At 37.9% G+C, this 27,853-nt stretch overlaps 1 protein-coding gene across 2 annotated transcripts in view; it reads right to left on the reverse strand.

Moving 5' to 3' along the window:
- The window catches only part of LOC126356007 (D-glucuronyl C5-epimerase B), a 386,275-nt gene that overhangs the window by 74,687 nt on the left and 283,735 nt on the right, over positions 1–27,853 (reverse strand). For both annotated transcript variants that reach the window (XM_050006652.1, XM_050006651.1), the window contains exons 4-6: positions 24,091–24,262; positions 18,394–18,621; positions 7,016–7,188 (exon numbers count right to left, since the gene is read on the reverse strand). In XM_050006652.1, coding sequence (XP_049862609.1) covers positions 7,016–7,188; positions 18,394–18,621; positions 24,091–24,262 — 573 coding nt within the window. The remainder of the gene's footprint in view (positions 1–7,015; positions 7,189–18,393; positions 18,622–24,090; positions 24,263–27,853) is intronic.

The raw sequence follows: 27,853 nt of genomic DNA on the forward strand, positions 1-27,853 counted from the left end.
TTTCCATTTTTAATCAGACATAATGCCTGAGAAGAGAAAGAAGTAGTAGTAATAATAATAAGAGAGATTCGAGCAGTGGTTAATTACTTCATAAAGAAATGCATTCATGCCGATTTCCAGAATACACTGGAAGACTCTGCTGCTTCATATTCAATTGTTGCCAAGTGGACAAATGAACTTAAATTTGGTCGAGACAGTTTGATGATGAGCCATGCAGTGGTCGGCCAATATGTGTCACTACTCCAGAAATCATTGCAAAAGAGCACAAAATGGTCATGGAGGATCACTGATTGAAAGTGCATGAAATTGCTCATGCATGCCAGATTTCACCTGAAAGGCTATATCACATTTTAACTGAAGAATTAGAAAAGAATAAAATCACCTGCACGATGAGTGCCGCAACTCAATGGTGGATCAAAAATGCATAAGAGTGGACATAGAGGAACAATGTGTGGCCTGTTTTAGTTGAAATGAACAAGATTTTTTGTGCCAATATGTGACAACAGATGAATCTTGGGTGCACCACTATACCCCAGAGACAAAACAGCAGTCAAAGCAGTGGAAACATGCTGATTCTCTGCCACAAAAGAAAACAAAGACAATTCCTTTGGCGGGAAAGGTCATGGCATCAGTGTTCTGGGATGGGAAGGGGATTCTGTTGGTAGATTATATCCCCACTGGACGAACAATTACTGGAGAATACTATGCTATCCTCCGGGACAAATTGCAACAAAAGATACACACAAAAAAACGCCAGGTTTAGCAAGGAAGAAAGTCATCTACCATTAAGACAGTGCACGCCTGCACAAGTGTGCCATCGCTGTGGCAAAATTACATGAACTGAAGTACGAATTGTTGCCACATCAACCTTATTCATCTGATATGGCTTCATCAGACCTCCATCTCGTCCCAAAACTGAAAATTTTTCTTGGAGAACAAAGATTCACTTCAAATGGAGAACTGATTGCCAGAGTTGGCCAACTATTTTGCAGGACTGGAGGAAACTCATTTTCAAGATGGGATCAAGGCACTAGATCATCAGTGGACAAAGTGCGCTAATCTGCAAGGTGACTAAATTGAAAAAAGTGATGTAAGTACTTTTTTTTCTATCCCATTTTGAGAACTTTTAAAATCATCCTCTTATTCTCATTCACACTGATGTCTTGTTTGGGATTTTATGTTTCAGAATACGAGTTACAAATGGAGTGTAGTACTACACTGTACAAATATATCTATAAAAACACTCGAAAAATTCATAGTTTTTCCTGTTTTCCTTCATTCCTTAGTTGCTCCAAAATTCATGGAGGTGTGTTACATACACGCAACTAATTGAAGGCATTTTGTTTCCTGTGATAAGCATTTCGCTTCTTTCATTTGTGAAGGTGCTTCTCAAATAAAAGAAGCAAAACATGTATGGCAATAAACAAACTGCCTCCAATTAGTTACACAGACAGAACATACCTCCATGAACCCAAAAATTTGTTTAAGGGAGTGTCAGAGCATAAGAAGATGCATAGAGTGTGGTTGAAATTTGCTCCTGGAGATCCCAATGATGAAGTAGCCTACTTCCCTATATGATACATCAATGATTTGGCTTTTAAAAACAAAAATTTTAAAAATGTCTTTTCGAGAGCATGTGGTGAGTGCAGCTATTGAAGTTTGTCATAGTTTGTAACATGTATCTGATGAATCAAAATGTTTCATATATGGTGGTATAGGCTAAAAATATTATGGCGGGGATCTTTCATCTCTGCCTACTATTCTTAAGGATTCGATTGCAGATAAATACTTGTGACAAGCAAGAGGATAAAAATGATTGCTGCTGGTTTCATTCACATAATTTAAGCTGTGCTACTCGATTCCTGTCTGACCACACACTCTGACATCACTAGTATTAAGAAAAAATAGTGAATTATTTGTGACAAGAAAAAAACATAAATGTCACTGTCAGTTGTTTCATGCATACCAATTTCATCTTTCATTTCTTAAACATGTGGATGTCATGAAATTGAAGATACTCATTACTGAAAAAATGCGCTCTTTTGAGTAAATAACATAAAAAAAAACTTAACTTTGACAATTAACGAAGTCTCATAATCTCATAATGTGTTACAAGCACAAAGAGGAAGAAAATATTTTCATACCCAGTAGTATGTGAACCCAAGACTTTAGGCACTCCAGTTCGTTGCCTTTCTCATTCCCCCCCACCCCCACCCACCCTCCACCACCGTTGTATTTGGAAGTTCGTTGTTGAGCCCTTCACTCATTTTTTTATTACAGAGACCAGCCAGCTCACTGAGCGAACTTCCAGCTTGACTACTATAACTTGCAACAGTTGAGCACTTTACTCCACATAATCCCAGTCTGAATATGCCAGAAAGGGATCTAAAAGCACAACTTAAATTACTGCGAATGAAACAAGCAGCAATTGTATTTATATTCTTGTTTGTCACAAGTATTTATCTGCAGTTGAATGCTTAACAATAGCAGTCAGAGATGAAAGACCCCCGTCATAATATTTTTACCCTATCCACCATATATGAAACATTTTGATTCATCAGATGCATATTATAAACTATGACGAACTTCCAATAGCTGCACTCACCACATGCTCTCGAAAAGACCTTTTTTAAATTTTGTTTTTAAAAACCAAATCAATGATGTATCATATAGGGAAGTAGGCTACTTCATCATTGGGATCTCTAGGAGCAAGTTTCACCCACATTCTTCATCTTCTTATGCTCCGACACTCACTTGAACAATTTTATGTGTTCATGGGGGGTATGTTCTGTCTATGCAACTAACTAAAGGCAGTTGTTTATTGCGACACATGTTTCACTTCTTTTATTTATGAAGCACCTTCACGAATGTGAATGAGAATACGAGGGTGGTTTGAAAAGTTCACGGAATGAAGTAGAAGAAAAGTACTTACATCACTGATACTTTTTTTTTATATTTTTCAATCTGGTCTCCTTGTAGATTAGTGCACTTGGTCTAATGATGTTCCAGTGCCTTGATCCCATCTTGAAAATGAGTTTCCTCCATGCCTGCAAAATAGTTGTCAACTGCGACAATCAATTCTCCGTTTGAAGTGAATCTTCATTCACCAAGAAAAATTTTCAGTTTTGGGAAGAGATGGAAGTCTGACGGAGTCATATCAGATGAACCAGGAGTGTGTGGCAACAATTCATATCTTAGTTCGTGTAATTTTGTTACAGTGACGGCACGTGTGTGTGGGTGTGCATTGTCTTGATGGAAGATGACTTTCCTCCTTGCTAAACCTGGCGTGTGGTTTTTTTTTGTCCAGTGGGGAGATAATCTACCAATAGAATCCCATTCACATGCCCGAACTCTGATACCACGACCTTTCCCGCCGAAGGAATTGTCTTTGCTTTCTTTGGTGGCAGAGAATCAGCATGTTTCCACTGCTTTGAGTGTTGTTTTGTCTCTGGGGTATAGTGGTGCACCAAAGTTTCATCTGTCGTCACAAACCGGCCCAAAAAATTTTGTTCGTTTCAACTAAAACGGGCCACACGTAGTTCCTACATGTCCATTCTCATGCGTTTTTGATCCACCATTGAGAGCCATGGCATCCATCTTGCAGATAATTTTTGCATTTCTAATTCTTCAGTTAAAATGTGATATAGCCATTCACATGACATCTGGCAAGCATGAGCAGTTTCATGTACTTTCTATCAGCGATCCTCCACGACCATTTTGTGCACTTTTGCAATGATTTCTGGATTAGTGACACATCTTGGCTGACCACTGCACTGCTCACTATCTAAGATCACCCAACCAAATTGAAATTGATTTGTCCACTTGACAACAGTTGATTATGAAGGCAGAGTCCCTCAATGTATTCTGGAAATCGGCATGAATGTCCTTCGCTTTCACACCTTTCTTTACGAAGTACTTAACCACTGCTCGAATCTCTATTTTTTTCCATCTTTGCAAATCAGTACACGAGAACAACAACAGAGCCACGTCACTGCCACAGCTCTCTTCCAAGAGCACTGACATGGCATGTGTTTACAGGCAATGAATATCACCTGAGCAACTTGTTGCACTAGCACTCACTTCTCGTGACGATTCTGAAGACTTTTCGAATCACCTTCGTAAAATGACAATGTGGTATTTTTGACAGTATCCAGAACACAGTCAATATCCTATCACCATCATTCATTCATGGAAGCACGTGATCAGTGAAATTTGAACAGTATTACATACTCTAACCACACTTTTCAGTACTTTGAAGAATGGTGTGCCTTTGTCACCTGCTAGCTGCTTCGGGTTCATGCCACTGTGGCGTTGCTGTGTGCATCTGCAGATCCGAGGCAGACTGCTTTCAATTGGTTGGCGTGAGGAGAACTGACAAAGGCACCTAGATTTGCTAGAACTGTTCGGTATCGCTTTCAAAATGCTTACAGTATAATGTTGGGGGCTCTCCTTAAAAAACAAGACAGTTTGGTGCACTCTCATACAGAACCGATCACCAAAATGGTGAAAAGATACAAAAACAGGGCCTCTGGGTGTCTCCAACAGCCATACTTCTTGAAACCTACATCTGGCACTTGTGTCACCACTAGGAGGCACAGTGAGCACGGCACCATTCGCTTCCACTCTATCATGGGCCAGCAAGTAGACTGTGCCACGTCCTTCTGTCTATGCAGTGTCACACAGCCTCGGTAAGCCAGTTCAAGTTGTCACTTCTATCAGGACTATGCCCCTTCACCACGACAATGAGCAGCCATCAGTCAATGATGAGCCTCCGGCTCTACAACTTGGCCTATGTGATAATGACAGCCTACGAATGGGATGTTAATTCCCTAGTCTGGCTATTGTTAGTCTCCAACTAATGGTGTGAAATTACACCATTATTTATTCTCGGATGGCGTGTGCAGATGCTTAGGGATTACGAAGTGCTTTGTGTACAACACTGTAACATGCCTGCCTAGCCTCACACTCTCATACAGTCCAATACTGGGCCACAGTCACATTCAAATGGCCCAATAATATAGATATTGCAAGATTTGACCAGCCAGGCAAATGGAAACCCACAATGAATACCCTTTTGAAATACAGTCAGGTAGCAATAGAGTTATCTTACGCAAGTGCGCAGCATCTCTGTGGTCTTTACATTGATCACTCGATCAGCACTGTTCTTGCCACTTACATATTCTACAACACTTGACATGAAAAACATTCAAGTTCCCTGATTGCCATCCCACCTGTCAGAGATAATTTCAAGTCTAATCACTTATATACCTGCCAATGGTGTGTACATGTACAAAGTTACATCAACAACTGACTATGTCGTCTAGGCATTTCCCGTCATTCTGTGTCTTTACAAATATTGTAATTTGCTAGAAATGTCCTTGTATCTATAAATGGGAGCAGCTTTTGCTGATGCAGGCTGTTCAGCTCCGCATGTACTTTGTGTATGCTCAATACACACAATTTCAGTTTGAAGTGTTAGTTCTCATAACAGACACTTTATTCCAGATTCTATGCGACAATAATTTAACTTATGATATGGATATCACAATTCACACAATCAATATACTTTCTTCCTATACCTTCTCCATCTTACTTCCACTGCTGGATAAAGGTCTCAGATAAACTTTCCATTGCATTACAATCTTCAACCATGCACACATTATTGCTTCTGGATTTTTGTTTTTCACTTCATCTGCTAACCTCCCATGGTCTCGTTATTGTAGTTTATTTTTATCATTTGGAATCTAGCAAATAACAACCCTGGTCCTCCTACCATCCTTTAGCTGTGACATTTGGAAAAAAAAATGTCAGTACATTTCATACAAACAACATTTACTTTTATGTCTGTCTTGTAGAAGCATTTCCATTCTTCATAACAATAACATTTTATCACTATTTTCTATGCTACAAAAATGTGTTACTTGTTTAACATAAGGTGGTAGTTCACTCAAACACATTCTGAAAGTTGCAGAAACACCAACTGGTGATATTTTATCATTTAAATACTATGTCATGTTAATACATACATGGTGCTGCACTTAAATTCAGACAAATAAAACTTTTTTAAAACCAAATTTATTAAAACAAAATACAAATGCAAATCCTTTTACATGTAAGTAGTGGTACCTTTCAAAAGTAACATTCCTCGATGTAATCCCCTTCAGCTGCAATGACTGCTTCCAATCTCATCCTGAAGCGAGCAAATGCACACTTTGAAACAGCACTGTCCATGTTCGCGAAATGTTGCTTCAATAGTGGTGTGTAGAAGTACGACACTAGGGTGCCTCGTCTTATTTGTAGCTCTTTCGACTACGTTCCAAGCAAATTCGAAGGGGTTAAAATTCGGACTATTTGGGGGCCAGAACACGTCAGTGTTATCCAAGAGCCAGTTTTGGGATAAATGGCTTGTATGAGAGCCTTCTCTGCCATACGATGTATGTTTGTCGATATTCAATACTGATGCCAATTTCCTCAGCAATTTCCCCAGGTTCTCACAAAGCAGCACCTGAGTCTTTTTGATGACTGCCATGTCCATGACCCACGTTTCCTTGAATGAGGTTTCCTCACTGGGTTAGCGGAACATTCCCCAGACTTCTCTGAAGCATTATACCTTGGCCACTATATCATGAACAGTTGATATCGGGTACCTGAAGATTCAAACTATTTCACGCCCAGCATGAAGACTTTCAATAGTCGCTGCACTTTGGTTGTGCTTGCAGTTATCTGTAACATCTTGGCCATTTTCAGGTTCTGACTGTTTACTAGATGCCTATGGCTTTCAAGAACATTAATCACGACCTCTAACAGACCTACAGTATGGCGGGTAATCCAAACTGAAATCTGTTCAGATTTAAGCACAGCACCCTGTATGTACAGAAAGTAGATTTGTTTCTTTCTGCTAAGCACAACAACTACTCAAATTAGTATACATTATTTGTATAATTATTTTATTAACTCTTATATTGTGCAGCCAAAACAGAAGCAAACAAATATCTCCAAGCTAAAAATTTATTACCTGGGCTGATATAAGGAGGTCAGAGCTGATGTAGTGTAGATAGAACCATTCATGCTTCTCACGATTCTGCAGTGTCACTGTGAAACTACCATTGCCCTCAAGTTTGAAGTTAAGGCTCAGTACCAAATCCATAACATGATCAAGCTGTATTGTGACACCATCTACAATGTTTTCTAAAACAAAGAGTAGAATTTATTCATAAAAAATAGGCATAAATAGTTTATTTCCTATAACCTAAAAATCACAGTACAATAACAGGTTAACAATTGTACTATTATGAAAAATAGATCTGTAAAAGTTAAACAAATTTTGTCTTCTCTGTTCATTCCTAATAAATTTGTGCAGTGGGTGCTATCTTTCCTAGGATGCAATGTATTGTACAGTTGGTACACTACTAAAAATGTCATGCTAAATAACAATATGTTTCCAAGTATTGTTTTCAGAAACATTACTTAGTACTTATTACAAAAGTTTTTTAGTTAATTTTCTCACTAAAATTACAGTGGAAATCAGTGGCGAATTTTCCAACACACGCAATTAATTTTTAGTGTTTGTAGGTGCCAAATTACGACATCAACTTTTTTTTTTTTTAAAAAAATGGAATTATGTACTTTTTCTGTGGCATTGAAAAGGGGGTTTGATGAGGACTCCAAGATATTTTAAGTGTGAAACTTGATTAAATAGTTACAAAATAGTACTGCAAACACCATCCCATCAACAGGAAAAGTGGTGCCACAAATATCTGCCCTCACATATAAAATGTAAGAAATGCCAAACACTTACCTCCAGTATGGTTTGTGTGTTTACCTGTGTATTTGAAGCCAATTAGTTTGTGCTCTACTGTTAGAGCAGTGCTGTGTGTGTGTGTGTGTGTGTGTGTGTGTGTGTGTGTGTGTGTGTGTGTGTGTGTTCGCTGAAAGGTGTCTAGATTGTGTTACAGGACACCAAAGTTTTAGCAGTGGTAACATACAATCCACACAACACTCCAACACTACTAGGCACGTTGAACGTGCAACTGGGATCAAATAAAGGAGTGTTTTACAAATACCATGTTTCAATACATTTCATCCTTTCCACAAGACTCAAAATCCATTACAGTTTTTCAAATGGTGTCTGCAAAAACTGAAAATTGAGGTGGTGTTTCTATACATGATTTCGTTCACTGTTGAACAATCATTATAAACAGTTGGAAAATCAGAGGCTTCACTCTGTGCACTACTTATCAGTTGAAAATCAACACTTGCTGAAGGAAGTAGAATATTAAACCATTCTCAGTTCACCAACCTATGATGCAGGCTTTTGAAGAATTGCATCATTGATCTTTGTGGGAATTTAAGACTCCCATTAATAAAACAAGTACCCATGGATCTTAATAGGTATACTGCTTCAATTGCTGGAAGACATCCCACTGAACGTATGGCAACCAGTGTAGTACCAACATGACGTATGTCCGACCAATTTCACATAGATAATTACAGACCTTGTTAACAGAATACTGAGAGATCATCTGATTAGTCATTATGTGATTATGGAAACACAGAATAGGCTTTGCACACAGCAGACCTAATATCTCAGGAGTTTTATCTGTGAGGAAAATTAGAACAATCTACATCTACATCTATATGGATATTCTGCAAATGGCACTTCAGTGCCTGACACAGGGTTTATTCTCAATTATTCCAATCTCTAACAGCGTGCAGAAAAAACGAGCACCTACATCTTTCTGTGTGAGATCTGATTTCCCTTATTTTATTATGCTGATCATTTTCTCCCTATGTAGGATACTGTCAACAGAGTATTTTCGGATTTGGAGGAGAAAGCTGGTGATTGAAATTTCATAAAATGATTCTGCCACTACGAGGAACATCGTCATTTTCATGATGTCCACCCCAAATCCTTATTGGGCCTGTGACACACACTCTCCAATTCTCGATAACACAAAATGTGCTGCCCTTCTTTGAACTTCCTCGATGTAATCTGTAAATCCTAGCTGGTAAGGATCCACACATCACAGCAGTACTCCAAAAGAGGACAGACAGGAATAGTGTAGACAGACTCTTTAGTAGATCTGTTGCATGTTCTAAGTGTTCTGCCGATAAAATCCACTCTTTGGTTCACCTTCCCAATAACATTTCCTATATGTTCTTTCCAATTTAAGTTGTTTGTAATTGTAATTCCCGGGTATTTAGTTGAATTTATGGCCAGTATATTTGATTGATTTATCGTGCAACTGAAGTTGAAACATTCATTTTAGCATTCATGTGGATGACCTCACACTTTTCATTATTTAGGGTCATCTGCCAATATTCACACCATACAGATATCGTGTCTAAATCATTTTGCAATTGGTTTTAATCTTCTGATGACTTTACTAGATGATAAATGGCAGCTCATCTGCAAACAACTGAAGACAACTGCTCAGATTGTCTCCTAAATCATTCATACAGATAAGGAACAGCAGAAGGCCTATGATACTACCCTGTGGAATGCCAGAAATCACTTCTGTTGTACTGGACGACCTCCCATCAGTTACTATGAACTGTGACCTCTCTAATATAAGTAACTTATAAGTTACTTCACTATGTCAAGGATATCTACTTCTATCACTTAATGAAAGCAACTCTTCCAGTCCAGACTGTATACCAATTAGGTTCCTTTCAGAGAAAGCTAATGCAATAGCTCCATACTTAACAATCACATACCACTGCTCGTTCGATGAAAGATCCATACCCAAAGAATGGAAAGTTGCAGAGATCACACCAAATATTCAAGAAAGCCAATAGGAGTAATCCACTAAACGTTGGCCCATATCATCAATGTCAATATGTAGCAGGATTTTGGAATGTATGCTGTGTTTGAACATTAGGAATTAAGAGGGTGGTTTGAAAAGTTCTCAGAATTACCACAGGTGTTATTCATTGGACTGTTGACAGTAAACATGTGCCACATCAGTGCTCTTGAAAGAGAGCTGTGGTGGTGACGTGGCTATGTTGTTGTTCCCCCATAGTGATTTGCGAGGATAGGGGGGAAAAAAAAAAAAAAAAAAAAAAAAAATCGAGATTCGAGCAGTGATTAAGTACTTCGTAAAGAAACGTATGAAAGCAAAGGAAATTCATGCTGCTTTCCAGAATACACGGTGGGAGTCTGCTCCTTCATATTCAGCTGTTGTACTATTTGATTACGAGCCACTTGTGAGGCACTGTGTCAAAAGCCTTCTGGAAATCTATAAATAAGCAATCAATTTGAAACCCTTGTAGGTAGCACTCAGCACTTGGTGTAGGTAAAGAGAGAGTTGTGTGCCCCAAGAATTCTGAATGCGTGTTGAATATGTGTCAGTTGACTGTGTTCTTCGCATATTGTCCCAGTTATGCAACTGAGTTCATGATTTCCTTTTTCTTGATTCAAATTCTGGGGTGTTTACTTTGTCTTTGGTGAAGGAATTTCAGAAGACTGTGTCCAGTAAAAGCGCTGTAGCAGCAATGTCATCATTAGTATTTCCACTGCTGTCAAGCAGAGAAGGCATTGACTGTGTCTTGCCACTAGCATACTTCACATACTACCAGAATTTCTTTGGATTTTCTGCGAGATTACACGATAAAGATAAAGTTTCATTATAGAAATTATTAAAAGAATCTTACATCGAAGTCCGCATTAAGTTTAGATCTTCCATAAAATATCTCCAGTCTTGGAGACCATGAATTTGTTCAAATTTGGCATGCTTTTCTGTTGTTTCTACAACAGTGTTCTGACCCATTTTGTATATCATAAGGGAGTTATTTTGTATAAATCTCTCTACTGCTGTTGGTACTATTTCTTTGAATTTAAGCCATATCTGGTCTATAGTTACACTGTTAATTTGGAAGGAGTGCAAATTGTCTCTAAGGAAGGTTTCAGGTGAATTTTCCATCTGCTTTTTTGAATACATATATTTTTCGTGTATTTTAGGAGGATTTGGAAGTTATGGTATTAAGACTCGCTATGACAACCTTATGTTCACTAATCTCTGTAGCTGTTTTGATGCTCATTATTAGCACAGGATTACTTGTTTCTAAGAGGTCAAGTGTGTTTTCACAAATGTTTAAAATTCAAGTGGGCTCTTTAACTAAATGCCTGAAATACTTTTCATTGAATACATTTCGCACAATTTCAGATTATGTTTTATGCGTACCTCCAGATTTAAACATGTATTTTCACCAACATACCAAGTGTAAATTGAAGTCACCACCAACTATAATTGCCCGAATCGGTTATGTGCTTGAAATTGGACTCAAGTTTTCTTCCAACCTTTCAGTAATTTTATCATCTGAGTTGGAATGTCAGTAAAAGGATCCAATTATTATTTTATTCTACTGCCAAGAATGACCTCTAACCATACAAACTCAGAGGAACTATCTACTTCAATTTTGCTACACGATAAATTACTTCTACATGCAGCAAACACACCACTGCCAATTGTATTTACACTATCCTTTCCGAGCACTGTTAGGCACTTCACAAAAATTTTGGCTAAACTTATCTCCGGCTTTAGCCAGCTTTCAATGCACATAACAATTTGAGCATAAGTGCTTTCTATTAGCACTTGAAGCTGTTGTAGTTTCCCAACATAGCTATGAAAATTTAGAATTGTTAGGAATCTGCAGCCTACACAGTTGCACAACCATCTCAGCCATGGATTCAGCTCTGTACCAGAGGTCTGTAATCATTCCTACTGACTATGCTCCAAATGGTGAGCTCTGCTTTCATCACGGCTCTGATAGCCCTCTAAACCAGGGAGAATCTCTTCCGATCCAAAGCGACACAAATCGCTGTTAGCAACGTGAGCCACCACCTGTTGCTCTTCGTGGTATCCGAAAGATCTGTTCCACATCAGGAATGACTCTAGCTGGTGTGCACATAGAATGCACATTGGCTTTCTTCCCCTCCTTGGCAGCCATGTTTCTTAGTTGCCCCCTAATGCGTCCAACACTGGAGCTCCCAACTACCAATAATGCCACCCTTAGTGACTGTGCAGATCTTGCAGGCTGAGAGGTCTGCTCTGAAACAGGACAAGCAACAGTACATGACTGAGCAACAGTGTCAGTCACAGACAGCACCTGGAACCTGTTAGACTAACCGGGGAGGCCTCACATTCGGCCTCCTTGGGAAGTCCTTCACAGGTTGCCATACCCCGAGGCGACCTCCCATGTGACAACAGGTAGGGGCCAACCACAATGTGAGCAGTCACTGGGCTGGCCACCAGTGTGAATCAATTGGCAGATTCGTGGGTTGTGCTTGATGTCCGTTGGATACAAATGGCCTGCCCACGACAGGGACACCCACCTACCTCAGACTCCAGCTGTGTAACCAAATCAAACACAGCTTCGAGCTGAGAGCAAAGTGTTACTAACTCAGCTCACATCAACACACAGCAATCACAGTCCCTATCCGTATTAAAGTACATGGAAAACTACACAGACAAACAAAGGACTATGAAATGTGCTGTGGAACTCTACTGTAGACCCCGTCAAAAATGCTAGAACTGTGTCTAGTAAACATTAAATTATCAATCAGAAATTCAAAAATAAGCTGCAAAAGCATGCATAAAATGACACAAAATTGGTTACCTACCTGTCATTGCTCTGCCTTGGCTGGCAGCGGCAGCTGCTGACTGACTAATGTCAAATGGCAATTACTAGTTTTCAAAACAAATGAACACATGACTATCGACACATCGGTTGAAACACTATTGCGCACACTGTTGAAAATGCAAGAACTGTGTCTAATAAACTAGATTAACACTCAGAGATTCAAAAACTAAACTACCAAAACACACAGGTGAAACTGCAACAAAGACCTATGCTGTGATAAATCCTATATGAAACTGAATTAGCAGTGTCACCTGCCTTGTGATGCTGAAGGTTAACATCCTGAGCACTGATAAGAGAGTCTATAGTTTTTTAACAACAGGGCATACAGTTGTGGGACCTCTTCTCCTGATGGAAGGGCAGCAATTTGAGGTGTTTTTATCTTGTTCCTGTTTGACGAAATTCCATTTGTGTTACATTGTTCCCAGTCCTCTCCAAAGGCTCTATCTAATACCACAGAAAAATTATGAAGGCCCATAAAACACATCTATGTCATCATTTGGCAGTTATAAACGTTAAAAATGATTGGCATAGGTCACAAAATTTACAACATTGTGTTTTATAACTTGGTGAAACCTACCCACTGATGTATTTGGAGCGAATAAATCTAATTTTGGTGACCAGTCTTAGCCACCCCAACCTTGTGCAGTTTTACTGCTGTGGTGGGTTATGGCCTTTTCTCTATTTTGGCTGTGATTATTCATTGTTATGGCCTTTTCTATATTTTGGCTGTGATTATTCATTCACTATACTATCCATAGTAGTGCCCAAGAAATCATATTTCCTTATTAATTATTGGATCTACTCTTACATTGGCCCAAATAGATTTTGGGTTGACAGCCCCGTGCTTGCTCACTGTTTGTCAACTGTAATTCGGCTGAATCTTACTATACAGGGAGTAAATGGAAATTAGGACTTTCTACTACCCAACCATGGTATTACTGCACTCAGCCTTCCATGGCTGTTATCAGGAACACACCATGATGTGAAAGTAAACAAGTGTAGTGGTGAGTAAGGAAAACACATTACACTGTCCATGCTTTTAGGTCAGTTCTGCACATAGCAGCGAGTGGTTCAGTGGTCTTCGCATGATATTGTCAGTGGTGCTGTGCAGTGTTATCCGCAATCGTCAGTACCCCTGAAAGTGTACAATTTTTCCAGAAAGAAAAAAAAAGGAGATTAAGGTAACAATAACTCATTAGAAAACAATTTTGTTGGAGGCAAAAATGGCAGGGAAGTGACAAAGACAGGTAATATAATTTTTTAAAGATTTTAAAAAAGAGAAAAAAAACAGAGAGAGAAAAAAAGAGAAAAAAAACAGAGAGAGAAAAAAAGAGAAAAAAAAACAGAGAGAGAGAGAAAAAGAGAAAAAAACAGAGAGAGAGAGAAAAAGAGAAAAAAAAACAGAGAGAGAGAAAAAAAGAGAAAAAAAACCAGAGAGAGAGAAAAAAAGAGAAAAAAAACCAGAGAGAGAGAAAAAAGAGAAAAAACCAGAGAGAGAGAAAAAAAGAGAAAAAACCAGAGAGAGAGGAAAAAAGAGAAAAAAAAACAGGGAGAGAGGAAAAAAGAGAAAAAAAAAACAGGGAGAGAGAAAAAAAGAGAAAAAAACAGAGAGAGAGAGAAAAAGAGAGAAAAAAACAGGGAGAGAGAGAAAAAGAGAGAAAAAAACAGGGAGAGAGAGAAAAAAGAGAAAAAACCAGAGAGAGAGAAAAAAGAGAAAAAACCAGAGAGAGAGAAAAAAGAGAAAAAACCAGAGAGAGAGAAAAAAGAGAAAAAACCAGAGAGAGAGAAAAAAGAGAAAAACCAGAGAGAGAGAAAAAAGAGAAAAACCAGAGAGAGAGAAAAAAGAGAAAAAACCAGAGAGAGAGAAAAAAGAGAAAAAACCAGAGAGAGAGAAAAAAGAGAAAAAACCAGAGAGAGAGAAAAAAGAGAAAAAACCAGAGAGAGAGAAAAAAGAGAAAAAACCAGAGAGAGAGAAAAAAGAGAAAAAACCAGAGAGAGAAAAAAAAGAGAAAAAACCAGAGAGAGAAAAAAAAGAGAAAAAACCAGAGAGAAAAAAAGAGAAAAAACCAGAGAGAAAAAAAGAGAAAAAACCAGAGAGAAAAAAAGAGAAAAAACCAGAGAGAAAAAAAGAGAAAAAACCAGAGAGAGAAAAAAAGAGAAAAAACCAGAGAGAGAAAAAAAGAGAAAAAACCAGAGAGGGAAAAAAGAGAAAAAACCAGAGAGGGAAAAAAAAGAGAAAAAACCAGAGAGGGAAAAAAAAGAGAAAAAACCAGAGAGGGAAAAAAAAGAGAAAAAACCAGAGAGGGGAAAAAAAAGAGAAAAAACCAGAGAGGGAAAAAAAAGAGAAAAAACCAGAGAGGGAAAAAAAAGAGAAAAAACCAGAGAGGGAAAAAAAAGAAAAAAAACCAGAGAGGGAAAAAAAAGAGAAAAAACCAGAGAGAGAGGAAAAAGAGAAAAAACCAGAGAGAGAGGAAAAAGAGAAAAAACCAGAGAGGAAAAAGAGAAAAAACCAGAGAGGAAAAAGAGAAAAAACCAGAGAGGAAAAAGAGAAAAAACCAGAGAGGAAAAAGAGAAAAAACCAGAGAGGAAAAAGAGAAAAAACCAGAGAGGAAAAAGAGAAAAAACCAGAGAGGAAAAAGAGAAAAAACCAGAGAGGAAAAAGAGAAAAAACCAGAGAGGAAAAAGAGAAAAAACCAGAGAGGAAAAAGAGAAAAAACCAGAGAGGAAAAAGAGAAAAAACCAGAGAGGAAAAAGAGAAAAAACCAGAGAGGAAAAAGAGAAAAAACCAGAGAGGAAAAAGAGAAAAAACCAGAGAGGAAAAAGAGAAAAAACCAGAGAGGAAAAAGAGAAAAAACCAGAGAGGAAAAATAGAGAAAAAGCAGAGAGAGAAAAAACCAGAGAGAGAAAAAAGAGAAAAAACCAGAGAGAGAGAGAAAAAAAGAGAAAAAAACCAGAGAGAGAAAAAACAGAAAAAACCAGAGAGAGAAAAAACAGAAAAACCAGAGAGAGAAAAAAAGAGAAAAAACAGAAAAAAAAGAAAAAACCAGAGAAAAAAACCAGAGAGAAAGTATAAACTCCTAGAAAATAAAGGCATTCTAGAAAAGTTGTTTCTCTAGACAACTTTGATAAAGCACTTATTTTAAGAATAATTTTTAGAGTATTATGAGCATAAGAAGGAAATACCAACATTGAGTACACTGCTTATGTTTTAAAAAACTGAGAAATTTTCATGGGGGAAGGGGAAACATTTCAGAAAATTTTAAGAGAGTTATGATTTCATTTCAAAAACTGTCAAAATATGAGAACCATGTAATCTGAACTTTTGAAATTGTTGCGAAACATGGGAATACTTAAGAACAATCACAAATAATGAAAAGGGACCATGTAAACCAGCAGAGTTCATGGATGAAATGTGGATGCATATGCATTATACTACGAAAAAGTGTTGGCAGCTTGAAGAAATTCCAGGTGATGACCATGATATGAATGGGGATGCTTATCTCAGTTGGTTAGAAGAGAAACTGATTCCTCACATCCCAGCTGGTAGTATTGTTGGTCTTAATAATGCACTGTTAACATACTGTTCAGACAAATACAGCCACCACTACTGCAACTTTCAAAAAGTACTTAACTGAATGCCTCATTCCAAACAAAATCAGTTTTGAAATGGATTAAGAAGAAATGAGCTTTTACAAATTATGCATTATAATAAGCCAAAGTCTGTTTCCAAAACAGATTGCAGTTTTAAAGCCTAAGGGATATACTGTTCTGAGGCTCCCACCATATCACTGCAATTTGAACCCTATAGAGATAATCACAAATAAAATGAAACAGGATGGACTAAAAACATTCTTTTCATTAATTTAACTATCCTAAAAAAACTACAGACTCTTTATCTAAGATTACCCAATATGATTGGCTAAAAGCTTGCAGACATGTAAAAAGATTTGAAAATGATTATTGGCACAGAAATGGATTAATTGAAGAACTAACAGAGAATATAATAATCAGCGCTGGTCTGGAGAGGGAAGGCGAACTTGCAGCACGACAATGACAGTGGTATAGAAACTGAGACACCAGATGAAACTGAAAAGGATTCCACTGATACAGATACAGCAGATAAAGTATTTGGCACCTACCCCTTGTGCGATGGACTATTCACTCCATAACTCTAAGCACTAACATTAGTGCAGTTTGAATTGCATAACTGTAGTTGCACCACTCCTCCTCTCCTCTGCAACCTCGATTCCGCACTGACTCATGATAAGCTGAAAGAAGTCCCCTACTCCCAGGTGCAATAGTACGGTGGGCAACAAACAGAATGCTATGGCAATTAGTTTTGTGATTTCAAGTACAGAGATATGTGGGGAATTCAATTGAGTTATTCTGCAGACTCTATTCATTTCAACCTCAGTTTTAGTATGATGGTCATCCAGACAGTAATTCACCACATTTTTTGTTCTTCAACAATTCTTTATTTAACATAATGAGAATTACACACATGAAAGAATAGTGTTTTATCTACACACCCTATTTTTCCACATAATTTCCATCCCATTCTATGGCCTTCCTCCAGCTCGAAACAATAGCGTGTATGCCCTGTTGGTACCAAACCTACTCCTGGTGGTGGAGCCAGTGCTTCACTGTAGGAATCACCTCGTTATCCTTCTCAAAATTTCTTCCATGAATGGCATCATTTAGTGGAGTTTGTCCTCATGAATGACATCAGCAGCTAACTGCAACATGTCAGGTTTGACAGTCGTGGATGGTCTTCCCAACTGCTGCAAATCGTGGAGCTCCACTGAACCGCCTTCTAATGACATCATCTGTGCCTAGCAACTTACTGTACTTCCATCCACAGCAGTTGCTCCATAGACTTTGCACAAGCATTTGTGAATACTCCCCACAGTTTCTTTCTCTGCAGTGAGAAATTTGTAGAGACGCCATTTTGAAATTGTCCTGCAGGTATGCTATGTCGGAAGTGACGGCAACTTGGCACGCTCACTAAGGAGACTTCAAATAATACATTCGTAACATTTCACACCCATAGCTTTTTTTTTCAGCTGAGAGAGAGGAAAAAAAATGCTGTGTATTACTTTCTGAGCAACCATTGTACTTAAATATCCGGTAACATAATACTTTATGACTTTTTCAAATTTTTCTGTAATACTAGCAGTTCCCCACACTAATACAGATCAAAAGTTAATAAAGTACATAAAAGTTTCAGCTGAAACATTGTGTGACTTTGTCTGAGAGGAACTTACTACCCAGATATAACATGTAAAGTTTTTCTAAACTGACAATACCAAAGTATGAAAGTTAAGAGATGTTTCAATGGCACAGGAAATTCAGTCATCAAATAAAGGAAAGAAAAGCACAGAGTTTCTTATTTCATATTGCCAGCAGTTATATTTCCTTTTGCAGTGTCTTACCCTCTAACTGCCAACATTATCCACCTTTCTCAATGTTCAACATGCAGCTGATGACAAGTGGTCATATGCTTATTTCATGCAATGCATAGAACTGAAATAAAAAGTTAGGGATGGATTTCATTTATTTTGTCCTGAACCTAGTAATACTGCACCAACAGTAAAATTCATTGGTGTTATCTATGTCAAAATATTTGGAGCCACTTAAGTACTGATGCTACATTCACTTCTCAATGTTCACTCTTTAAGAAATAAAGCACTTACAAGCTTCTGAAAAGAACATCAAATGTAAATATTAAAAGCAGTTCATATCTGGGCTAACCTTGGCTCTTAAAACAGACAATGTAGTTCCCTGTGCCATTTTTTATATAATTAAGCTCAGCGTCTTTAGGTACTCTCCAACTTCCTCTCTCTTTATCTCCATCCTCAACAACCACTTGATGAGGTTCTGGCTCTGTCATGTTTTTACTATAATGTGCTAAGCCAAACTGTGCTATCTGTGTGGGATAGAAGTAACCCTGAGGTTGCCACTGAGTTGACACTGGTACTCCTAGAAGAAAAGAAGCAATATCATATATTTTATTCAGTTGTGTTTACAAAATAATGTCTCAATTATTATTTGCAACTCTGAATCAAGCCCCCACCAAAAATGGAATAATATGGTGAATAATTCAGACACAAATGGACATTATTTGAAAGGTATATGATGCATAGTTAAGATCATTCAGTAAATGGTAGTTAGCACATTTGCGAGGTTAACATAATTCTATTGAAACTTTTCTACTTTCCACAAAATGTGACTGAGTAGCTATGCTTTTCTTGTGAAGCACATACACAGGTGCACAATTGTTCTGTCAAAAATTTACACAATTTTAAATCACCTACTTTTCTTGATCACTAACAGAATGGGATGTGAGGAATGGAGGAAGCAAGCTCTGTACATCCCAATGACTGTTGCAGAGAGAGACAAGATATAGGGAGAATAACTTTGGTGTATCTTCCTCATGTAATGCTAGGACTACATGTTTATTTGCTGCTTTGTACCAAGTACCTACAAAAACAAAAGTGACACATAAAAGTAAAAAATATTTTAAGGTTTGGTGAAAGTAAAGACACAAAGTTAACGGAACGAATCTGAGCTTGTCCCCTCTCACCAGTTGTAATAATCACAGCAAAAAAGCGAGTTATAAATTAATTTTCATGTATTTCATAAAAATAATGTCACAAAATGAAAATGATTCTATGTGCTCAATACAGTATGCTGGTTCAGATTGTGAAAGAGATTTGAAAAATTAACTGTTGAATATTCCTTCCAAACACAGTAAGAATACTGATCCTGTTCCAAATGAAAATCTACTATCCTTTGGTGCTGATTTTGAGCATTGTAATGAGCCTATTGATGAGAGAAATATCCAGGCACAAGATCAAAGCTACTGTGCAGAAGTAGAAGAAATTGTACAGGTAAATATATTACCGACTAATGAAGAAATTACTACTAGGCAAAATGTTAACTGTTGAAACAAAAACTGCCTGAATGCAACAATGCATGCTTACACCAATAATTAGAATTCACAGAACGGAAATAAAAGAGATTAGGCAAAAGAATGCAGAATCGTCTCTCTCAATGTAGTGCTGAGTTTTTGGAATCAAAAGTCCAAACAGTGATTCAAGCCTCTTTTTCAGTGGTTACGAAATGATGGTGTACAAACTGGTCATCTGAAGTTATTGCGAAAGCTGCAACTTTACATTGTCTATCTTATCAAGTGTTATCTTTTATCAGGGACGTATTTAAATATCCTCTTACTAGTGAAGTCACTATTAAAAGAATCAGGCAATTTTCTTGTTTATGTTTTATTGATTTAAGCCTCAGTGTTTTGAAAAATCAAAGTTATTAATGGAATGAAAAAAAGGTTGTAATATAATTATTGAGAATAGAATAATAAAACCCGTTAATACAGTTAAGAAAATAAAATGACATTATAGGGGGTTTCTCCATACTACAGGTCATTTGTAGTCTAAACCTCTGTGATCCTCTTACCCCAGAAGAAAAGCAGTGCACTCCAAGATGATGAAAGAGAACGATGTCATTTGGAGGCTTTGCACCTGCATTTCACTGACCATAGCAAATAGGATAACTAATATAAAGCCGAATAATAACAACAAAAATAATTACAATATACTAAAACATGGAAAACCTGGGTTACATTCATAGTTACATACGAATTAAACATGTGTGCGCCATATGCCAATAAGCTTTCAGCAAAGTGCAGTGCAGCGAGAGGTCACAGTGACACCACAGCTCACAGGCCACCTGCGCGTGACCCCTACCATGTGTTCTAGTACCCATGGTGTGAACCAAGAGCACTGTTCTCACATAAACCACATTAAGCCATTTGCTCAGTAACAATCATTTCTTTATGATGCTAGTTGGACAAAATTACACTGTGACAACAATGTTTCAGTAAAGTTGCGGATCTATGGAAATGCTTCTTCTCACAGACAGAAGACGGGAACACGAGGGGTAGAACTCTTGTACCTCTCTGGGTTAATTTTTAAACTGTCTTTCTTACTTGCAATTTTTTCTGTTAAATTTTATGCACCCTATCCTTGCCTTCACCATTCGTGGCCCATCCCAGCAATTCCACCTATCATTATGAAGACAGAAGTGACCAGTTAACATAACGACAGTCACTTATTTAATTGCTACTATAATGCTGCACATATTACTGTTATCATGTTATCATTAGATCACTAATGTTGGCTGTAAGCAGACACAGAATCCTAGCTGTTTGAAGTCTTCATACTATTACCACTTCAGAACTAGGGAGCCCAGTGATCAAGTAAAGTATGACAAATAGTCAGGAAGTTATGCAAAATAAAGGAGTTGTTTAACACATATTTTGCATTCGATTTGAAGTATAATGAAAAGTTCCACATTATGGAGCGACATATCAAAAACTGTGGGAAGATGGATTATGGGGAAAGTTGAATTTGGGTGCCAAACAACACAAATATTTGCTGAAATATAACACATGAACATCTGCTCTAGGTTCAAGGTAATTCCCCCCTTACTTAAAATTAAGTCACTGAAAGGAATTACACGGCATCAGAACAGTACAAATCACAGATAGATAAAGTGTTGCCGATTCGATAATGTTTGTAAAGCCTGCGTAAGTGCGTAACAAGACAGCTTGTAGAACAATAGCAATATTCTGAGTCATGCAAGGTGTCGAGTGTGTACAGATTTCCCCGTCCTCCTTGTAGAAGCAGCTGTGCAACAGGATGTGTAAGCTCACTCCCAAAACTTTACGAGAACCGAGTGTCTCTCTAATTGTTGGCAATCAGACAATGAGGATAGAGATTTACTTCAGCCATGACTGCATAAAAAACTGAATTGTAGCCTAACTGAACGTGGTGTAGCTGTAATTATTTTGTACCAAATTAATCATTTTGATGATACTGACAATATAGAAGATCAATCATGGGACAAGTCAACATTCCTATTTCAGTGAAATATTTCTCTTAATGTGCTATTACACACTTTATAATTCAACTTCAAATATTTACGATGCACAGTTTTTTCATTATGTGTCCACTCAACTGAGTCTGACCCCACTTCTGCATAATGCTCTTAGTACCAACTCACATTGTCACCAACCCATCTGGCAGAAAAGGTGGGAGCCTGCAGAAGGTTCTAGAAGCTAAGGCTTGCCAACTAGCACCTGCTGCTAGGTAGTTTACTGGCAAGGATATCTATGACAGTGTCCTTACTAACATTATAATTATGATGTGTTGTGTTCAAATATATACCGAAATAAAGTATGCTGAGAAGCCAGTACAATTAATAGCTTAAGAGAAAATTGAGGATTCTTTTCCCCCCTTATAATTTTGAGCACCACCAAAATACAGAAGCTACAAGGCTAAAATTAACAGTACTGTATTTCAGTTAGAAACCTGGAGTCATGATGTAAAAACAGTAATGCACTACAAATTAGCATTCCTTTTGGATTAATTTATAGATTAGAATTTCAGCACCATATTTACTAAACAACATAATAAAGCTGTTCCAATTTTCATGTTTGTAATTATAATAGTGTGAATTGGCACTTTCAGAAGCAAAAGACTGTGATAGTCCCACTTGTAAAATTATAGTTTTTATGTTTGTAGGAGTAAATGATACTCATTAATGTCACTGCATTAGCCTTCCTCACCTACAGAAAAAATTTGTAGTAACAGATTCCCAACTGTGAGGGCTAGTTAGATGTTTGTACAACAAGGAGACTTTTTCATTTTCCAGTAGAAGGCTTGCAGGTAGAAAGTTGAATGTTACACACAAAGTCCATATGGAAAGATGATTTTTTCCTTGTTTCTCTGGTGTAATCAGTGAGTGCAGTCCATGAGATGCAATCAGTATGTGCTAAACAGTGTGAATCTATAAGCTATAACCATGTGCCTCAGAAGCCTGTTTTTGGTAAATAACATGTTGTGGAAATGACAATGTGATTTTTTTAATGGAAATTTAAGAAACTGACTGATTTGAAGATATTTTTATAGACGGACAGAAACCGAATAGCACAATTTGTTCAAGCTTTTGTTTGCTTCCTGCTTGAGATATTGCATGGTAAGCAGAGTATTAAATGTTTCCTCTTTCAGGGCAGCCAGTTATACTTTTGAACTAACTGACCAATACTTACTATAGCAGAGATGAAACTGCAACACTATCAGACTTTCAACTCTGAAATGTACCAGTTGCTGCTTGTCTGTTTGATAAAGACTGAATACATTTCACATGACGAATAAAACTTCCGCATTGGCTGTTAAAATACTTTTTTAATAAAAGTCACTACCAGTTTTATATCAATAGAGATGCATCTTCTGGTGACAATTCTTTCAAAAGTCATGGTGTGGTGAAGTGGTTGCTTATAGCCAAGCCCCACTGTTCATCTAGATAAAACCAACAGCATGCTAAAAGTGGCTGCTATGATTAAACTGACTGGCATAGCACAGCACCATACTGTACACAGTATACAAGTGTACACAGCACCAGCATAAACTGTACTGATTGGTACATCAGTACTGTTTATGCCAGCATTGTGCACACTTCTGCAATATCTGTGGCATGATGCTGCACAATCCCACTCAATTTAATCACAGACAACTGCTGCTTTTAGTGTGTCATTGGTTTTATCTAGACAATGAACAATGGAATGTGGCTGTAAGCACCCACTTTGCTTCACAATGATTTTTGAAAAGGTTGTCACATGAAGCTGTATCTCCACTGATGCAACACTGGTAGTGACATTTAATAAAAAGTAGTATTTTCATAGCTAGTGTGAAAGATTTTATTCACCCTGTGGAATTCTTGCTGCCTTTCCCAAACCTGTAAAACAATATGTTGAATGTATTTCAATTTTACCAAACTGAACTTTATATTATTTATCAAATATTATACCTTACTGCGCACAGTATGCTGATGGTGACCCTACACCCATCAAGTCAATTCTGTTTACCTAGGTCGTTGAAGTTTTTATACCGTTGGATGGTGCCTATCTTGCCCACTAGATTTTCATGTTTTGTATACTAGTTAAAAAAGACAAATGTGTCTGATGATTATCAGTGATAATCATATAGATCTAAGCAGGTCATAAAACAAAGGAAACAAGTTTTTAGATCAAAGACTGTTCTGAATTGTACAAAGTTTGTTTAAACACTGTGCCATTGGGTAATTCCATGTGATTTTGTTAGGTTTCATACAAAAGATATATTTTGTAGGGGTCCATCATATTACATCTGTCACACTCAGTACTAAGGGTTGGGAAGTATGAAGGTACGTGTAGTAATCACGGCATATGGGCATACGAAGTCATGATGTTGAAAGTGACATTTCAAGTCAGCAGTTGCATATTTGTCATTTTATTACTTAATGTATCAGATTCACAGACCTCTTTTGAATATCTTTATTGCAATGTCTTTAAACTTCCTTACCTGTACAGCTTGCAAGTATACGAGATCAACATACCTTCCACAGCACTGACACATTTGACCCTCTCCCGAACTTCAACATTGTAGTTCTCAAAATACATGAACACTCCTTTTGGATCATATTTTCCTTTAGGTTTGTAAATCTTGGAATAACTATGAGACCATTCAAATCTTTCATACCCATCATAGGTAGCAAGTTTCCCAAAAACCTAGAAAGACAAGAGAAACTGTAAATTTTTAAGACAGTTGTATGAAGCATGTGAACACTTCATAAATATTTAGATCTCACGAAACAACTAGGCATATCCTTGGCAATGGTACATAAGCCTAGCCATGGTTTTCACACCATAAATAGTGTCATGTTGTGACCACAGTTAAGTCCAAATCTGAGAGCAGGGTTGTCATCATCAGTGAAGTACAACTCTTAGCCCTGAAAGCACGTTTATTACAGACACCAATGTACAGACAGGACAGAACTGAACTCCTGGGCAAGAGAGTGCTTTTATTTATACTAACCTTGAATATCTAGAATATGCAAATGGTATAAACATAAATTTTGAAACTTTCTGGAAATGATTAATATTAAATAACAAATATTTTCTGGTAATGGGATTTGAACTGGTGCCACACAGGACACCAGCCAGTGACACTAAGTGCTGCTCCACAAGATAGGCAGCACAGCTCATGACATTGCTCCCTCTCCAGAAGAAACAGCTATCTGCAATTTCAGCAGTTGTTACTGGAGCTGACTACAGCAGCTTGGATCTTTATCACTGCACTCTAGTCAAGTTATCACAGCATAATTTCATGACGAATGAGCAGATCAGCAGTTTCCTTGAACAAGAAGACCCAACCATCTATCAGCACCTGACGACTGTAGTAGGGCTTCATACAGAGGACATAGCTGTCCCTTGATGAACTTCATATGTGACATCCACCTAGCAACAAAGGATACATTGTGGTCCAAAGTAGCACTTTAGTCACTTTTCTGAGAGTCCCACTTTTCACACAGTCATGAAAAGCTGCACCATATCTGCTGGTCTGCACATCACTGGCTGGTCCATGCCATTATAATGCTCTCAGCCCTTCTCCTGGGCATCCAAGATCCACATTGTAATGGATCTGGGAGATGTATTATTTTTAACTGAAGTTATCGATACCGAATTTAGTGGGCGAAGTGGTGAATGTTTTTCTCTTATATTTTTGTCGGAATTTTTATAAATTATAATCTACTTATTTTTTATGTTAATTTACTATTATGTTTAAAAATTGCAATATATTGATTGATATTGGTGGATATGATGAACAATATTAAAGAGACTTATTGCAAGCGGAAGTTTGGGTGTCGAGTGGAATATCTTTGAAGCTAGAGTCATTCTTTGTCACTTGTAGAGTCGGCTGTGGTCGGTTGTGATGCAGTCATGGAACAAAGTTGTACTTCCCTGTGAAATAAATCGAAAGTGAATGATGAACTTATGAGTTTTTCGTATTAATTTTTATGGTATTAGAAACACCCAAATTGAGACAGACACGGTGAACAGCAGAACTTCTGCATCCAACAAACGGCACTATTGGAATCATACTCATATTAGAGAACTGAAGCCACCTGTAGGAATTTAATTATTATATATATACAAAAAAGTGACTACTTTATTTGAACTATGCCAGGTTTTATTACAAAATAACAATAGTGGAACGACAGTTTCAACGTGCAAACCAGCTGTCTTCCATCTTCTGTTCCTGTTATGAGATGTTTTATGTAGTCAATCTAAGTATCCACCAGTTGAAATAGGAATGGCGTATCCATTGTCACTTCGGCCTTATGACCATGAAGGAGATAAACGGTGTGAAACCAGTAGTGTCTTGCTTTGCTATACTGTATGAGAAAATCACGATGGGTGGTATGATGTTCCAATCTCGCTGTGCAGCAACAACGTACACTGAAAGCATATCTGTCATTGTCTTTTAAAGTGCTGAGTGAGGCCATTAGTCTGTATATGATAGGTAGCTGTCATCCTGTGGGTGATGTTGCCAATGTGAAATTACCTCTGTCATTAGTCTCATGTAAAAATTTTCCATGATCAGATATATCATATGAGTGCCCCACACTACAAAATAATGTCTTCTACATGGAATCTTACAATTTCTAGAGGTACAGTAGTCATCATAGCTTTAGTCACAGCATAACGGGTGAAGTAGTTAGTGCAGACTATTATCCTTCGATTCCTGTTGGTTGACTTCGTTATCTTCCCCAAGAGGTTGATTCCAATGCGGAGGAACGATATTGCTTCCTGCAGAACTGGTGACAGGTTCCCTGGAGGTAATTTTGACAAATACTTCTGACACTGCCATTACTCAGAGTGGCACACAGAGTATTTCATGGGCCAGTGACACATGAGTCTGATTACTAATACATCCGGAGATTCATGAATTCCAAATGAGCATGGCAGAAATACTTCAAGAATGCTGGCCACAGATGAGCAGGGATGACAAGCAACCATTTCCGTCCCATTGGATCATAGTTCCACTGAGACAAAGTTTTGTGTATTAATTGGTCTTCCCTTTACTCTGTTCCTCCTCCTTCAAGGCTCTTATCATTTTCAGCAATGCTAGATCTTCTCTCTGTTCAGCTGCAATGTCATTTACTGCACCAATGACCAAAATTTTGTCAACACTAGCATGTTCCGCCAAAGGACTCTTCGAAAATCAGTTGACATCCTTGTGGTGGTGGGGGGTAGTGTTTAACATCCCGTCGACAACGAGGTCATTAGAGACAGAGCGCAAGCTCGGGTTAGGGAAGGATTGGGAAGGAAGTCGGCCGTGCCCTTTCAAAGGAACCATCCCAGCATTTGCCTGAAACGATTTAGGGAAATCACGGAAAACCTAAATCAGGATGGCCGGAGACGGGATTGAACCGTCGTCCTCCCGAATGTGACATCCTTGTGTTTACATCCGTTTTTGTATACCACTGTGACATCACACTCATGAAGCCTCAGCACCTGCCTCGCCAGTTGACCCAATGGATCCTTTAGGCTAGTCAGCCAGTATAGAGAATAGTGGTCAGTTACGAAGGAGAACGTTTTGCCAAATAAAAATGACCAGAACTTGCTGATGAACAAAAAACTGCATGACACTTTTTTTGTTTGCTGAGCAGTTCATCTCAGACTCAAAATACTCAGGAACTATAAGTTGCTACCCTACCAACATCTTTCTGAATCTGTACACGAACTGCACTTATCCCACACCTGACAGTGTGAATGTGAAGTTCTGTCTTGGTACTCTTGCCATATAATGCTAAGACTGGCAATGTTGCACCTCCTTAAGAAATAAGGAAGATCTTTGTTGCAACTCATTCCTTGGAAATACGAGGTCCCCGTGCAGTAATTCTTGCAAGGGGTGTGCCTTGATATAGACATCCTTTATGAATCACTAGTAGTAAGAGCACATTCCAAGGAAACTTCTCAGGTCAAAATGTGCCGAGGAGTATTTTCTCTGGATCGGGATGGTCTCACCTGCCATTCATTAGGTGCCCTAAGATTTATATTTCCTGGGTAAAGTAGTTCTTTTTTATTTCAGGCAGAGGCTTGCAATCTGAAAACACTTCAACACAGTTGTCAGGTGGCATAGAAATATTCTTCAAATGTCTTCAAAAAATAATATCATCAAGACAGCATAGAATGCCATCCATTTAAGGTGTTGAAGCAGATTGTCCTTTATATGTTATGGCTAGAGGGTTACACAATCCAAACAACTTAACTTTGAACTCACAGAGGCTATCAGGTATTAAAGTCATCTTTTCC

Source organism: Schistocerca gregaria, chromosome 3 (genome assembly GCF_023897955.1).
Source record: "Schistocerca gregaria isolate iqSchGreg1 chromosome 3, iqSchGreg1.2, whole genome shotgun sequence".
Lineage (NCBI taxonomy): Eukaryota > Metazoa > Arthropoda > Insecta > Orthoptera > Acrididae > Schistocerca > Schistocerca gregaria.